At 34.1% G+C, this 14,742-nt stretch overlaps 1 protein-coding gene across 1 annotated transcript; it reads right to left on the bottom strand.

Annotated features, from left to right (window-relative positions):
* Nucleotides 1-5,479: 5,479 nt before the first annotated feature.
* LOC137650907 (uncharacterized) lies at nucleotides 5,480-12,951 on the bottom strand. Its single transcript, XM_068384054.1, has 3 exons — nucleotides 12,888-12,951; nucleotides 6,501-6,523; nucleotides 5,480-5,845 (listed from the first exon to the last, which is right to left on the bottom strand). The coding sequence occupies exons 1-3, from the start codon at nucleotides 12,949-12,951 to the stop codon at nucleotides 5,480-5,482; spliced, it is 453 nt and encodes a 150-aa protein (XP_068240155.1).
* Between the last annotated feature and the right edge of the window lie 1,791 nt (nucleotides 12,952-14,742).

Genomic DNA, 14,742 nt, shown 5'->3' with positions numbered 1-14,742 from the left:
TATTATTAATCCAAATAAAGTGTTTTCCGATTACAGAGGAATTTCTGTCGGTGAAGATTGGTCCTTAATTAGGAGTTTGAGAAGGAAATGATTTCGGTTTATTGATTGTTACTTTTATGACCAATACGGTCAGTGGTGTTAGTAATAGCCATAATAGTACGACCTATTATATTTAAATTTGATTTAGGACGTTAGTCAAAATTCCTCACATTAAATCCTTAGGACTTTAATTAAAATTCCACGTTTAATTGTTTTAAATTATTGATTTGCTGAAAAAAAAAAAAAAAAAAACGAGACTGAAGTCAACTAAAGATCCTTTTATATAGTGTCTTCTGTTTTTAAAATGAAAGAACATAAGAAAAGGAGACTCTCCCTGTTGAAGACTTGAACTTTGTAGTAGTCACGGTGAAAGGAACAAAGAAGACAGTTCAGAAGCTAAGTTAATGGTAGCGAATTTACGGGAACGTCCCAGAGGGACCTTCTCCGCGAATGAAATGGAAAACAGGTCTCACTCTGAACTAGTCCCAAAACATCCAGAGACTAGAAAGAAAGATTGATGAAAAGCCGAGAGATGAACAAGTAGGATTTCGAAAATGTAGAAGTATTGACAAAATTATCATTTTAAGACATATAGTACAACAATGTGTAGAATATAGAAATCCACTTTTGATGGCATTTGTGGACTATGAAAAAGCCTTTGATAGTGTTCGCCGGCCAATTTAGTGGAGATTCCTGCGTAATTATGGAGTTCCTCTTAAATGTTTAAATTTGATTAAATCTGTTCATGAACATGGCAAGTGGAAAGTTGATGTTAGTGGATGCCTATCAAATGAATTTCCAGAGAACAATGGAGTACTCCAAGGAAATGTGTTGTCAACAATGTTGTTTATCCTCTTCATGGATTTTGTAATGCACAGAACATTTGAGGATGGCGGAGGAGGATTTGACTGGATTGATAACAGGAAATTAGCTGACCTAAATAATGCTGATGACGGTGTCCTTATTAACAGGACATGGCAGAACTTGCAAAGCTTGCTTACCAGGATGCATGAAATATTACATGATTTTGGGCTGAGGATAAATAGAAAAAAGAAAGAGGTGATGAGAACGAAACATGCAATAGATGAAATATCATTGGAAGGAGAAAGGATTAATGAGGTGGAATCATATAAATTCTTAGGAACTATGATCTTTAATGCAGGATCTTCTAAACTTAGGTTTAATGAAATATTGAAAAAATCCAAATCAAATAGCCTGAAATTACATATAACAATCAGGCTAAATATCAGTTTAGTGAGATTATTGTTACTGTATAAACATGAATCGTGGTAGGACAATGAAACCATATCCAACAGATTTTGTAGATTTGAGAACAGAGGTCTCAGAAGAATGTTGGGAGTTGAATGGCAGGACAGGATTAGAAATGAAACTAGAGATCACTCAAGCACTATATGGAGATTAGAGTATGGTGAGGGGTAGATGGAGATGGTTTGGGCATGGTCTTTGCACTCCCCAAACTTTCAACTAGGCTCCACGAGGCGCTAGAAGAGTTGAAAGACCTAGCCCTACATAGCTAAGGACTATCAAGCGTGAAGTAGGAGATGCTGAAAGGAGAAGTATTGATTTACTTTACTTTACTTTTAGGGGTTTATTTCTCGCCCTCCATCAGACACTAAGAGGCTGTTCAGGCAGGCCTTGATGTGTGCAAATAATTTCTTTCCAGTTTATATTTTGCTCCTTATCTTTTCAGGTATTCACTAGCATTTGTATTCAGGCTTAATAGTTTTCAGATTACTATTATAACACTTTCAAAAAAGATAAGTCTTCATGTTTTTCTTGGAAGCTGCCACAATTCTGCTATTCTTGACATGAAGTGGAAGGTCGTTGAAGAATCTCTGTGCAGCATAACAAAAAATTCTTTCTCCTATTGCATGATTCACACTAATTTCGAATAGTCTATATGGGTCATCAGCATGTCTAACTCTTACAGCAGCGCTAGTAGCTCGAGGGTAGGGGACCAAGCAATCACGGAGATATTTAGGCTTATCATTTGTAAGTGCTTTGTGAGTAAAGAAACAAATCTTAAATTCAATTCTAGCTTTAACAGATAACCAATGTAGATCGATCAGTGCAGGAGTTATTCTCTCCCGAAACTTAATGCCTTTTATCAGTCTAGCCGCCCGGTTTTGCACATTTTGAAGCTTTCTTAGTAGTGTATTGGGCAATTTATAGTACAGAGAATTGCAATAATCAAGCCTTAATATTACGGGACTCATCACTAAAAATTTTGTTATACCCTCTGTTAAATATTTTCTAATAAATGCTATGTTTCTCAGGTAATAGTTACACACTTTCTCTGTGTTCACTAATTGATCCCTCATTGACAAATTACAATCTATCAATTCACCCAAATTATTCCCAACAGGCACAATCTTAACATCGGCGTCACCAATTTTTATACTTTGAAATAAGTGGTAATTCTTCAAAGCCACCTTTGTGCCAAAAAACATACATTCTGTTTTATCATCATTTGATTTAAGCTTTTTCCTCTGCATCCATGTTTTTATTTCAGTCATTATCTCATCAATTTTTTTTCTTTGTATCTTATGTTGTTGAAATTGAAAGGTAGAACTGAGTATCATGCGCATATAGGTTAAAGACCACTTTTTGTTTTTTTCAAGATATGTGATAGCTCGATAGTATATATGTTGAACAAGATAGGGCCCAGAACACTACCCTGTTGTACACCTTTCATAAGAATTCTCTCACTAGATCGGTTTCCAGAAACTTCTACAATAGTCTCCCTGTTCGTTAAGTAGCTTCGCAAAAATTCCAGTGCTTCCTCAGACACTCCAATGGACTTTAAGTCGTCAAGTAAGTACTCGTGCACAACAGTATCGAAAGCAGCACTAAGATCTAACATAATCAAAATTCCACACTTTCCCCATCAAGAAGACCTATCAGATCATTCATTATTGAGCATAAGGTAGTTTTTGTAGAGTGATTAGCTCTGTAGGCTGATTGATTTTCCGGGAATACTTCTAACTCATCAATATGCGCCCAAAATTGCTCACTTATGATTGTTTCAATAAGCTTCGATATGTAGGATAAATTTGAATCAGGCCTATATGAATTTAGTTCGTTTACATCACCTTTTCCTTTGTATATTGGTTTTATCAACGCAGTTTTTTCACAGCTAGGAAAACTGGATTGGGATATACCTAGGTTAATTATATTTAGGTCAATATTATATACAACTTGCTTGTTTGGAGCTTCACTTATTGAACTATTTATTTATTTCCTAAAATTTTATTAACTTCTTACCTTCCGTCACTGGCATAACTGACTGTCCTTCTAACTGATTTTGGGGGAAACCTCTATTAATTTTATCAATTTTTTCATTGAAGAATATAGCAAATATCTCTGCACAGACATTTTCAGGCAAGACATATTTTTTCTTTAATCCCATCAAATCATCTAGGTTTTTGTGAAACTCTGTCATGTTATTAGTTTTTTTACTTTCGCAGTTGTAGAATTTTCTTTTTGTTTTTTCTAACATGGTGTTATAGTCATTTGTGGCCTTATTATATAGATTTCTGGCTTGTGAGGATTTGGCTCTTTTCTGTCTACCTTCCATCTTACGTCTATGTCTTTTTGCCTTTACTAGCTCACTATTATAATATCTAACATTTCCGTGTACAACTATTTGTTTGAGCTTTATAGGACACTTGGTATCATGCATTTTTCTAAAATTGTCATTATGTTTTTTAGTATAACACCCAACACATTCTCTATCTACCATATGTTCACACTATATGTTCTTATAAGACATTCGTGCTACAGTAACTTCAATAAAATTCTCGGCATCGAAATTTTCCTGTTCCCTATATGTGATCCATTTCTTCAATGCTCTGATGCAATTTATATTAACATCAAAAGTGATGAGTTTATTTGTTTTTTAGATCTCAAAGCATGGTTCAACTTCAAGGTTTCTTATTAGGTCAGAATCTTTCCCACATATGACAAAGTCGAGTGTATGACCACCTACTGACGTTGATACCAAAACACTGTTTATTAAATTTAACATCTCAAATACTTCCTTGAGTTCTTTAGCCTTATTATCATTTTCATCATCTACCCAACAATTAAAGTATCCACCAATTAATGTATTCTTAATATCGTCCACCACACCCCCCCCAAAAAAAAAAAAAAAAAAAAAAAAAAAAACACTAAATTCTTCAAAGAATTTCTTCATATTACTCCCTGGTGGTCTATAGAATGATATATTCAATACCTTACTGTTTCTTGTCAGTTTTAAATAGATATATTCAAACGTTTCAAATACTATTTCATTCATGATAGAAACCCTAGAGAAGGTTTTCGACACGAAGACACCCACTCCTCCTCCAGTTTTATCCTTTCTTGGTACGTGGTACAAATCATGAGTACACAGCGTCATCTCCTGAATCTTTGAGTTATCACTAATATTTCCCTGTAACCAAATCTCAGTTAATAAGCATAAATCTAATTCCATTTCATTAATAAGATTTCTAATCTTTATGGTTTTATTCCCCACCGATTGAATATTTATCAGACCACACTTTACTAATGGGATAGACTCCATGATTGGTTCTATTTTTTATTCTGGTAAGCTCCTCCTTGTATACTTTACAATTTTTATCATATGTCTTATGATTCGTATCATTGTAATTCCTCATTGAGGAGTTGTGACACTTTAACGTATTAACACTACAATCCGTGGTTCGGTGTTCCTGGCTACACTTGGCACATACCTGAGTCTTGGTACAACTATGGGCAGTATGACCAAATTCCTGGCATCTATAACACTGAAATACATTGTAGGAATCATAGATTTTACAGCATCCTCCATACGTGGTATATACTCTATCGTCCTTTTTACGGAAAACTTTCCTGATAGTTGGACTACACTTAATAATGACATGTGATTTACCGATTTGTCTTGATTTAAACTTCTTGATCAATTTAAAGTCCTCTTCATTTTCACACATATCATTCAACCATTCATTCTTCTCCTTTATACTAGCTATTATATCATCTTCATTTTCATCAATATTGCAGACCTTGATCTTCAGTTTAAGTAGATCCTTTTTATCCACTTCTACCTAGATGTCATTCTTGACCTCTTCAAAGTCATTTTTAGCCTTTTCTAACCAACTTTATCCGCAAAATTAACTACCAAGTGGCCTTGTTTAGAGGTTTTGACCTGTTCAACAACCGTGGTTATCTTCTTCATGATTGTTTTCTTGATCTCTGAAGCCTTCATATTTTCCTCCATAGATTTTATGACCAAAGTATTTTTTGATTTCAGCTTACTTGTATATGTGGTCTTGGTCACATTCTCTTGTTCGTATTCCGTAAGTTCCTCTTTCAGCTCAACAATTTCATGACACATATTGGTGTATTGAGCAGTTATCATATCCATAATATCTGACATCTGTCATTGTACATTTACCTTCATCTCTTCTATGTTGATGCTTAGTTTCGTCATGTTTTCCCATGATTGCCTGACCCATGAACAATTGGGATTTGCAGTCTCAACACATCTTGGACATTTATAAATGATGTTCCTGCTTTGAAAAATCTCACTTGTGGCATTTATTGAATTTGAGCAAGTTGCTTCATCATGGTACCATCTTTGGCATTCATCACATTGTATACCGAATTCGACAAAGACCTCACAATACCCACACCTTCCCTCATTACCTCCGTCATCACATTCTTCATCAGCGACGTTCACTTGCATGTTAGTTGCTGCCATTTTCTTTCCCTCCTTCCCTTGCGACTTGCGAAGTTTAACCGATGTCTTTTAATCAATAGATATATTAATGACAATAGCACTTAATATCGAATTCTATCTTTGGGAATACACATGCACAGGAAATTCATTTATGATAACTGCTTCTACCTGGGCAAAGATTCGGAGTCTTTGTCCAGCCAAGTACCGGTTATCATAAATGTGTTTCCAGTGGATATACATTCCCAAATGTAAAATTCGATATTAATTATATATATATATATATATATATATATATATATATATATATAATATATATATATATTTATATATATATATATATATATATATATATATATATATATATATATATATATATATATATATATATATATATATTATATATTATATATATATATATAATATATATATATATATATATATATATATATGTATATATATATATATAATATATATATATATATATATATATTCATATATTATATATATATATATATATTTATATACATAATGTATGTATGTACATATATGTATGTATATATTTATGTATGTATGTGTATATATATATGTATATGTATATATATATATATATATATACATATATATATATATATATATATATATAGTATATATATGTGTGTGCGTGTTTGTGTGTGTGGAAATGTAAATGTGTTCTTTCATGAATGAAAAAATCTTGAATTACCGAAATGCTCAACATCTCTGAAACTGGTGAAGGATTTATATTAAGAGAATTAATGAAATCACAAGAGAATTCTATTTTAGAGGGAAAAAAACGAATTTTTTTTTTTTTTTTTTTTTGTTATACGAATACTTGTTTTAACTGAATTGTATAATTGTATCAAAAGGAATATACTGATAAATCATTGGGTTTATGGCGCAAATTTACCTTTACGGAGTGAAATCAAAAGTTGTTGAATTGAGTTACATTTATGATTTATTTGCTGAACGAGTAAGAGTTAAAAGGTTGAAAACCCCGATACATTGATTATGTGGAGAAATGTTTTTAACATTAAAAATGTTGCTCTGTGTGTTTTCAATTAGTTTGGAATATTTTGTATGAATGGTGTTTGTTTAATAAGACATTCGAGAATAGTCAAAGGACAAAAGCTGTGTTGATGGTTTAGTGAATATATTAGACCGAAAGATTTAATACTTAAATCGACAGTTTCAAAATGGTTACACTTCTTGTATTGGTACGTGTCAAAGGATATCAACATGGCTTTTCCTTTTACGTCATTAGGAAAATTATATTGAAATGTGATAAAGACTGATTTTGTTCGGCTTGAAATGTTGATGACTTTGAGAAATGTCAGGAGTTGTGGAAATTAGTTTTTATCGCGTTGAAGCCTCGTGAGTGTTTGAAAACGCTATTGAAATGTGATGAGTCAAAGATGGAATTTTATCGATTACTGTTTGGCAATCTGTAGGGCTACAAGTGCACTGTAGGCTACTACTATTATTATTATTATTATTATTATTATTATTATTATTATTATTATTGTATTATTATTATTATTATTATTTTAACAGTATGTCTACAGGAATCGGTATATAAATTAAAAAGTACAGAACAAGGAAGTACTAAAAAAAAAAAAAGTTGAGAAATCTGGAAGTATTATTATTATTTCCAAATCCTGGATTAGGTTTGAAGTTCATTAATAATCGGCAAGACAATTTATGATAAATGCCTAATCTGTCTCCAATCAAGCTTGAATCATTGAGGTCCTGACAATAGGATATGAGACTAAAGGACCCTCTGAACTCCCTAGATGTAGCTCAAAAGGACTTTAAGGTTGTCGACAGTAACGGAAACTATCGGGTTGCGAGCGGGGCTTGAACTCCTGACCTATGAAATGCTCATCAGGAAAGTTTTCACCAGACTCCCCATTATCTTGAATGAGGAATTGGGTTTTAGGTAACTTGAGCAACTCATAATAGTGGACTTCTTGGAGGAGAATTTTTATTTTTTTTTTATCTTTCAACCGGCAATATTGAATGCAACAGGAACACAGTTACGAGGAAGAAGCTGAATATTCCAGTCACACAACGACAGTGGCTGGAATGAAATTCTCCTTTCTCGTCAGATTGAAGGAATTGCAGCGATACGTAGGTGGTCTCCCGGCAACGTTGGGGAAGAACGCCGGGCCTTCTTCACAGGGGCCGTATGAAAGAACGAACGAACGCTCTGATGCCAACAAAGGATTCACGAATTCTGAAGGGAAATCAACACTGGTTTACACGTAATCTCTTTCTGGGAGCAGAGTAAAGCAATGCTGTGATGTTTGCTCACTCTTGAATATCTTTAGTTACGCATATATGTATTCTAAAAAAGCCATATATGTATTCTAAAAATAGCCATTTTACCAAGTGAGAGAGAGAGAGAGAGAGAGAGAGAGAGAGAGAGAGAGAGAGAGAGAGAGAGAGAGAGAGAGAGAGAGAGAGAGAGAGAGAGAAGCGATTTTGAAATTTTCTGTTTTGCAGTTTTTAATATGATGACAGTTTTATAACTCTCTCTTTCTCTGTCTCACTTAATTATTATCAATGGCCAACATATTTCGTTCAGTACATTTTAATAAAGAAATTGAGACGTTCCCTTGGAAGATTTATCCAGTTAACGCAACCATTTAGGTTTTCGGGATTTCATTAGAATAGTGAAAAGATCAGTGGGAATTTCAGGTTTGCCAACTGAAATTCCTTGTTGTCCAAAGGCATTCCCCTCTCCAATACTTCGTATTTATCTCATCATCATGGTATGATAGACCTTACGAATCTCCCTTTCCAAATACGACTGTGAAGATGAAAAGCATATTATTGAAGAGAATAAGCTCTTTAGTATGATTCAGTCACCTATAATTGCTAGCCGATGTTGATCATTCTTATACGATAAACACCTTTTTAACGATATTTTCAACTCTTATGCGTATGCACGTAAGGTTGACAATGAAATTTGAATATGTATACACATATTTATTCAAATTAAGAATAATTGCTTAGTTTTCTTTCCACCAGTCAACGAACTGAGAACGAAGGCATTTAGGCATTTTTTCTTCGAAATCTCTGCATGCAAATCCAGCAATATTTACGTTTGCATGGCAGCATCCGTGAAGCCAAATGGTAAATCAGCCCCTAGTTTTATTATCAAAGCTTATAGAAGCTATTTTTGAAAATAGTTCCTCCCTTGTCAAATGAATCACAGCCGAAATAGGGCTGTTGTGAGACCAGCATATTTTTATAGTGCCATAGCTCTAAGAATGAAAGGCTAGGAACAAGTAAGGGGAAAAGAATATCTATAAGATTTCAAACCTATGGGAAAGGCAAAGACAGGATTTGGGGTAACTGGGAGTCATGAAGGATAGAGATGGAAATATATTTTATAGGGGTGAAGCTATTAAGAGAAGATGGAGAAAATATTTTGATCAAATATTGAATACTGAAAATGAGAGAGAGGAGCTGGGAGAAGCACAAAGAGTGGAGGGTACCAGTGATGGTGATATAAAATACAGAAGTGAAAGGGCGTTGATTGAAATGGAAAATGGTAAAGCACCAAGTCCATCAGAGTTAAAAATTTAAATGGTCAAGTTACTCCCTACAGATAGGTAAGAACGGATACTGGCTTTATTAAGAGCGATATGGGAAGAGGAGATGAGGCTTAAAGGAAGGGGAGTTTAATGGTATCTATGATTAAGCAGAAGGGTTATGTTACGGAATGTGGTAACTAAAAGGGAATTAGAGTAACTGAGCATGGTTTGAGAGTTTTTGAGAGGGTACTAAATGACAGATTGAGAGATATCGTAAACATTGGAAAACCGCAGTATGGATTCATGAGGGGGAGAGGGACTGTGGATTCCTTCTTTATAGAAAGGCAGCTACTAGAAGAGGCTAGAGGGAAATCAGAATCGCTTCTGTGATTTTGTAGATCTAGAGAATGCTTATGATAGAATACCAAGAGAAATTATGTTTTGGTTCTTGTGGAAAAGGAAATCCCTAGACAATTTGGTTAGAATGGTAGAGATGGTGTGCAAAAGAACAAGGACAAAAGAATAACAGCAGTTGGGGAAACAGGAACCTTTGAAGTTAGTGTTGGATTACACCAGGGGTCAGCATTAAACACGTTTTTACTTATGCTGGTCATGGATATGTTGAGAGATCTGAAATTAAGAGTTGTGGGAGTTAATATATTCAGATGTATTGACAATCAAGGTGAAATGAGAGATATATACAGAGAAGATTTTGTAGTGACAGAACACTATTGAGAGGGGTGTTTTAAGTATAAATGTGGATAAAGCTGATTGGTTAGGAAGTTAGGGACAGGCAGCCATACATAAAAGTAGAGTGTCGACTATAAAACAGGTGGAACAATTTAGATACTTGAAATCTACTATAAGTTAGGATGGAAGATTTACATCAGAAGTTGAGAATAGGATAAAAACATCTTGGCGGAAGAGGAGGGAGGTAGAGAGCGGGGTATGTGATCAGAAAATGCCAATCAAGCTAAAGGTGAGGATCTATAGGGCAGTAATAAGACCAGTGTTAATGTACGGATCGGAAACGTGGGCTCTTAAGACGAAATGAGGAAGCCAAGCTTGAGAGACGGAATAGGCATGTGTTGAGGATGGATGGGAAGAACCTGTGAAGGGGAGAAAGTCGAGTGGGAGGCAGAGAAATGGTGAAGAATGGTATGGATAAAAGAGAATTGGTGGCAGAGGATGCCTTTGATAGAAGACTTGGAGAGGACGCATCAGACAACCGACCCTTCAATGTAGGGATAAAGGTGGGAAAGGAAAAGAGAACTTAATAGCAAATGATTTTCGTTGTTAGAAGATTTATTGCTTTTTATTCCCTCTTAATTTTGGTTAATGTCCCCCTTTTGATTTTAATACCTAGAACCCAAATGAAGTCCGTGAACCCGAAAGATTAGAACCTTTCTAATTTTTCTCTTCCAAGAATATGATAACTCGTAACAATATCACTTTTGATGAAATCTAGCAAATGCATTTACACACCAAAGCCTCAGAAATTGACACCAAACTTTTCAATTCCCTCTTACACCATCGGAAAGTTTCAGCCAACAGTACACCTCGCGGTACCCGCTGTAGTTATTACAGAAAAGTTCCACCCACTTTTTAGTCTTTTACTTTACATCTATTCCATTTTTCTTCTTCCATTTTCTTATCCAGCCTCTTTAACCTTTGCTACAAAGTGCAATTGGCCTCTCCTGCTATACCGCATCGTACCATACGGCATAGACTCAATGAATAAAATCAAAGGATATTCAGCCTATCGCACACTGCCCTTCCATTCATATATTATTATTATTATTATTATTATTATTATTATTATTATTATTATTATTATTATTATTATTATTATTATTATTATTAGCCAAGCTACATTCCCAGTTGGAAGAGCAAGATGCTATAAGCCCAAGGGCTCCAATAGGGAAAATAGCCCAGTGAGGAAAGGAAATAAGGAATTAAATAAACGATGAGAACAAATTAACAATAAATAATTTCTGTGGTAAAAAGAAAAAAAACAATCTGACTATTCCTATATATAAGACGATGTTAGTGAAGTCATATGTCTTCCATTTTGCGGAAGGTTATGGTGATCATTGGTTTCATTCATCACTCTTTGTTGGAATGAGAGTCGAAGAGAAAAGTCACTTCATATCTCGTAAAATGAATCTTTGATAATCGTGGTTATTCACTTCAATAGAGTTATGCTCCATTACTTAGATCTAATGATACAGGAAGAAATAACATATGATTTATTGTATAACTTAACTAGTTGGTGATTTCGAAGCTTACAGCAGTAGCCATCTGAGAATGGCGGTCCGTAGCTCTTCATAAATGTGTGATAACTCGGACCACTCAATGCAGTTGGGTTGTGGACTGCTAGACCCAAATAGGGAAAGAGAACACTAAACCAGTTAAAATGACTTGAATTTACTGCTTAGAAGTTTATGGATATATATTTTTTCTTGCTTTATGAGAAATTGGTCCACAATCAAATCTTTGTATATCCTTTAGCGTCTTGAATCAGATATGGTAGTTGGTACTGAACTAATTTATTCTCCCAGTTATCTGCAGCAACAAATCACTAATGTCTTCTGCCATGATAAATTCTATTTTTCTCTTAATTTAACATATCATTTTCATCAGCAAGTAGTTTAGGCCATTCCATCCTCTTCTCTTGCCTGTTGATCTGAAGCACTGACTTATGTGCTTGGTAGTCAGTCAACTGTGGTTAATTACTAATGGTGCAGAGGGACTGGGGACCAGAAAACCATTTTCAGTATCCCCATCCTACACGCGAAGCGATATTTTTATGAATCTCGACGAAGAAAATATCCTTCAACATTATTATTTGAGCTTTTGAAATCTAACAAGATTCATAAAATGCTTGTAAAAAGACGTCCAGTTCAAAGAGGGATCTTGAAGGTGCCTAGTCAGTTAATCCAAGCCTAGTCTTAAAGAAAAGGCGCAAAAGAGGGAAAGCCAAGTTTTTGTCCAATTATATTTAAGGTCGTGACTTGATTTTCCTCGCTAGTCACACCTACTTAGAAAGATTGGCCATGTTCATTCAAGAGAATTTCGTATTTATTCACAGATTTCAAGATTTTGCCAGGAACAGAAAATCTAGTTATCTTGGGTAAGTATAAAATCTATTTTTAGAGATTTTTCATGTTTGCCAATGTGTCGTTAAGGTTATATTTAATCTTTATTTTTTTTTTACCTGGATTGATGTAAAATTCACAATATTACAGACAAGAGTTAATTATTAACCCACTTAACATCCTGATCAACAGATTGATTATTTTGTTTAACTGGTGCCGTAATGGCCTATTGTTATGATTATTATTAAAATTGTCCAATACAATTTCTTTTTATATTCTGGTTTGGTTCGTATTTTGAAGATGGAGGAAATTAAAGTTGAACAAACAAACAGCAGTAAATAAGATATACGTATGTTTTTAGTTCCGAAGAAATTATCAGAGAAATCTGAAATCCATCCAAATAGTAAGAATTAATGTGTTGATTTTGACCATTTTCTAGAAAATCGATTGTACCTCTGTTGCTCCTGAGGGTGAATAAATACCTGGTAGTTAGGTAGGTGTGGTGGGGCAGCCCCATCATCCCAGAAAGCATTCTGGAGCCTCCTCCTTCACTGAATTTCTCTCTCTCTCTCTCTCTCTCTCTCTCTCTCTCTCTCTCTCTCTCTCTCTCTCTCTCTCTCTCTCTCTCTCTCTCTCTCTCTTTAAATATATATATATATATATATATATATATATATATATATATATATATATATATATATATATATATATATATATATATATATATATATATAGCATCCTAGATATGAGTTTTTACGAAGAAAAAGGGAAATTGATAACAACGATAAGAATTCAGGAGGAGAATCTAAGGAACAACTAGCCACAAATATTGACATTGAAACCCAGAACGGTTCAAATAGTTGCAGGGATATTAGAACATTAGACTGTAATGGAGCCGCAAATTACCCTAGAGTTAAACAGAATAATGGGTAAAAATTTAGGGCAAAGATTGTTGACAGAAATAGAGAGGAAACACTTAAATTTAGGGGAAGATTACATAGAAAGGGAGATAGAAATGAGGCAAAATATTGTAAAAGGGGAGAACACACAGGGAAGAAAGACAGGCATAGATTTAAAGAATCCCATTATGAAATAAAAGAAGACAATTCTCAGAATGCCCCTCCGGCACAGAGAAAGAGAAACTCAAATCCTCCGAATAGTGCAGAAGAATCAAGTTAAAATAGTTAGCCAGATGAAGGGAAAGACAGTAAGACAAGGAAATATTAGTTAGGAAAGAGAGGCACAAGTAGCGGAGGTACATCCTCGTTTCAAGTGACTATTTTATCTTATAGAGATTCTGACAAATACAGTTGACATACTAGGATGCAATACAATGATAGATTATTTGAAAATATTAGGTGTGAAAATAAGTGATTTTCACACCTTTTTCCAGTGAAATAAACGGGTATGAACCGTCAGGTTAAATAGGGAATTACTAGCCAAAATGTGCCAAATGATGAATGAGGATTTAATCTTTAAAAAGTAACATTTCCGATAGAGCTTTAAGATATCGTTCACAAAAGATACAGTGATGAAAATTTAATTTTTATTTTTGAGAAGCGCAGGCTAAAAATAAAACAGGATGTATGATTCTACTTGTCTAAGACAAACAAGTGCCGATTTAGTACGTGGCCTACCTGTTTTTACTCTGGTTTAGTATGGCCTACCTGGCTTGTTAAGTTAGGTAAGGTAAGGTAAGGTTAGGTTAGGCCACATACTAAAACAGATAGAATTTGGTAAGCCATATTCGAAAGGTAAGCCACATACTAAACCGGCACCAACAAGTCTTTTACAAAACGGGCCACTTTCTAAAAGACGAATTTCACAAAAGAAACAGTCTCCGGACTAAGAAAGGGTAATGGAAATTAAATAAAAAGACAAGGAGGAATAAGAAATTTTAGAAATAAGTAGATAGTAAATAATGAATACACTCGTTGTGAATATATGATAAGCGCCATATAAATAAGATAAAATGTCGAAAGTGAAAGGAAATGAATAGAATAGAATAGAATAGCATAAATAAAATGGAATTCCAAGAAAAAAAATAGTGTTATAGGCAAATGAAGCAATAGGCTAATAGAATAATGTTGCTATAAGCATATGAATTAAAAACAATATGTTAATGTTAGGCGCAGAGATTTAAAATTATGATAAAGGCATAAGAATTAATAAATGAGCTATGATGTTATTAAACAAATATAAAGTCTGATCAGTACTGAAATATAAAAGCTACAGATTAGCTAGAGAGGTCATATTGATGCATAAATATAAATAACCGCAGGTATATAAAAAAGATAGGTTAAATAGA

The sequence above is a fragment of the Palaemon carinicauda genome, chromosome 12 (assembly GCF_036898095.1).
Source record: "Palaemon carinicauda isolate YSFRI2023 chromosome 12, ASM3689809v2, whole genome shotgun sequence".
NCBI lineage: Eukaryota > Metazoa > Arthropoda > Malacostraca > Decapoda > Palaemonidae > Palaemon > Palaemon carinicauda.
The sequence above is the reverse complement of the archived record's forward strand: the minus strand, read 5'-3'. Positions and strand labels throughout refer to the sequence as shown.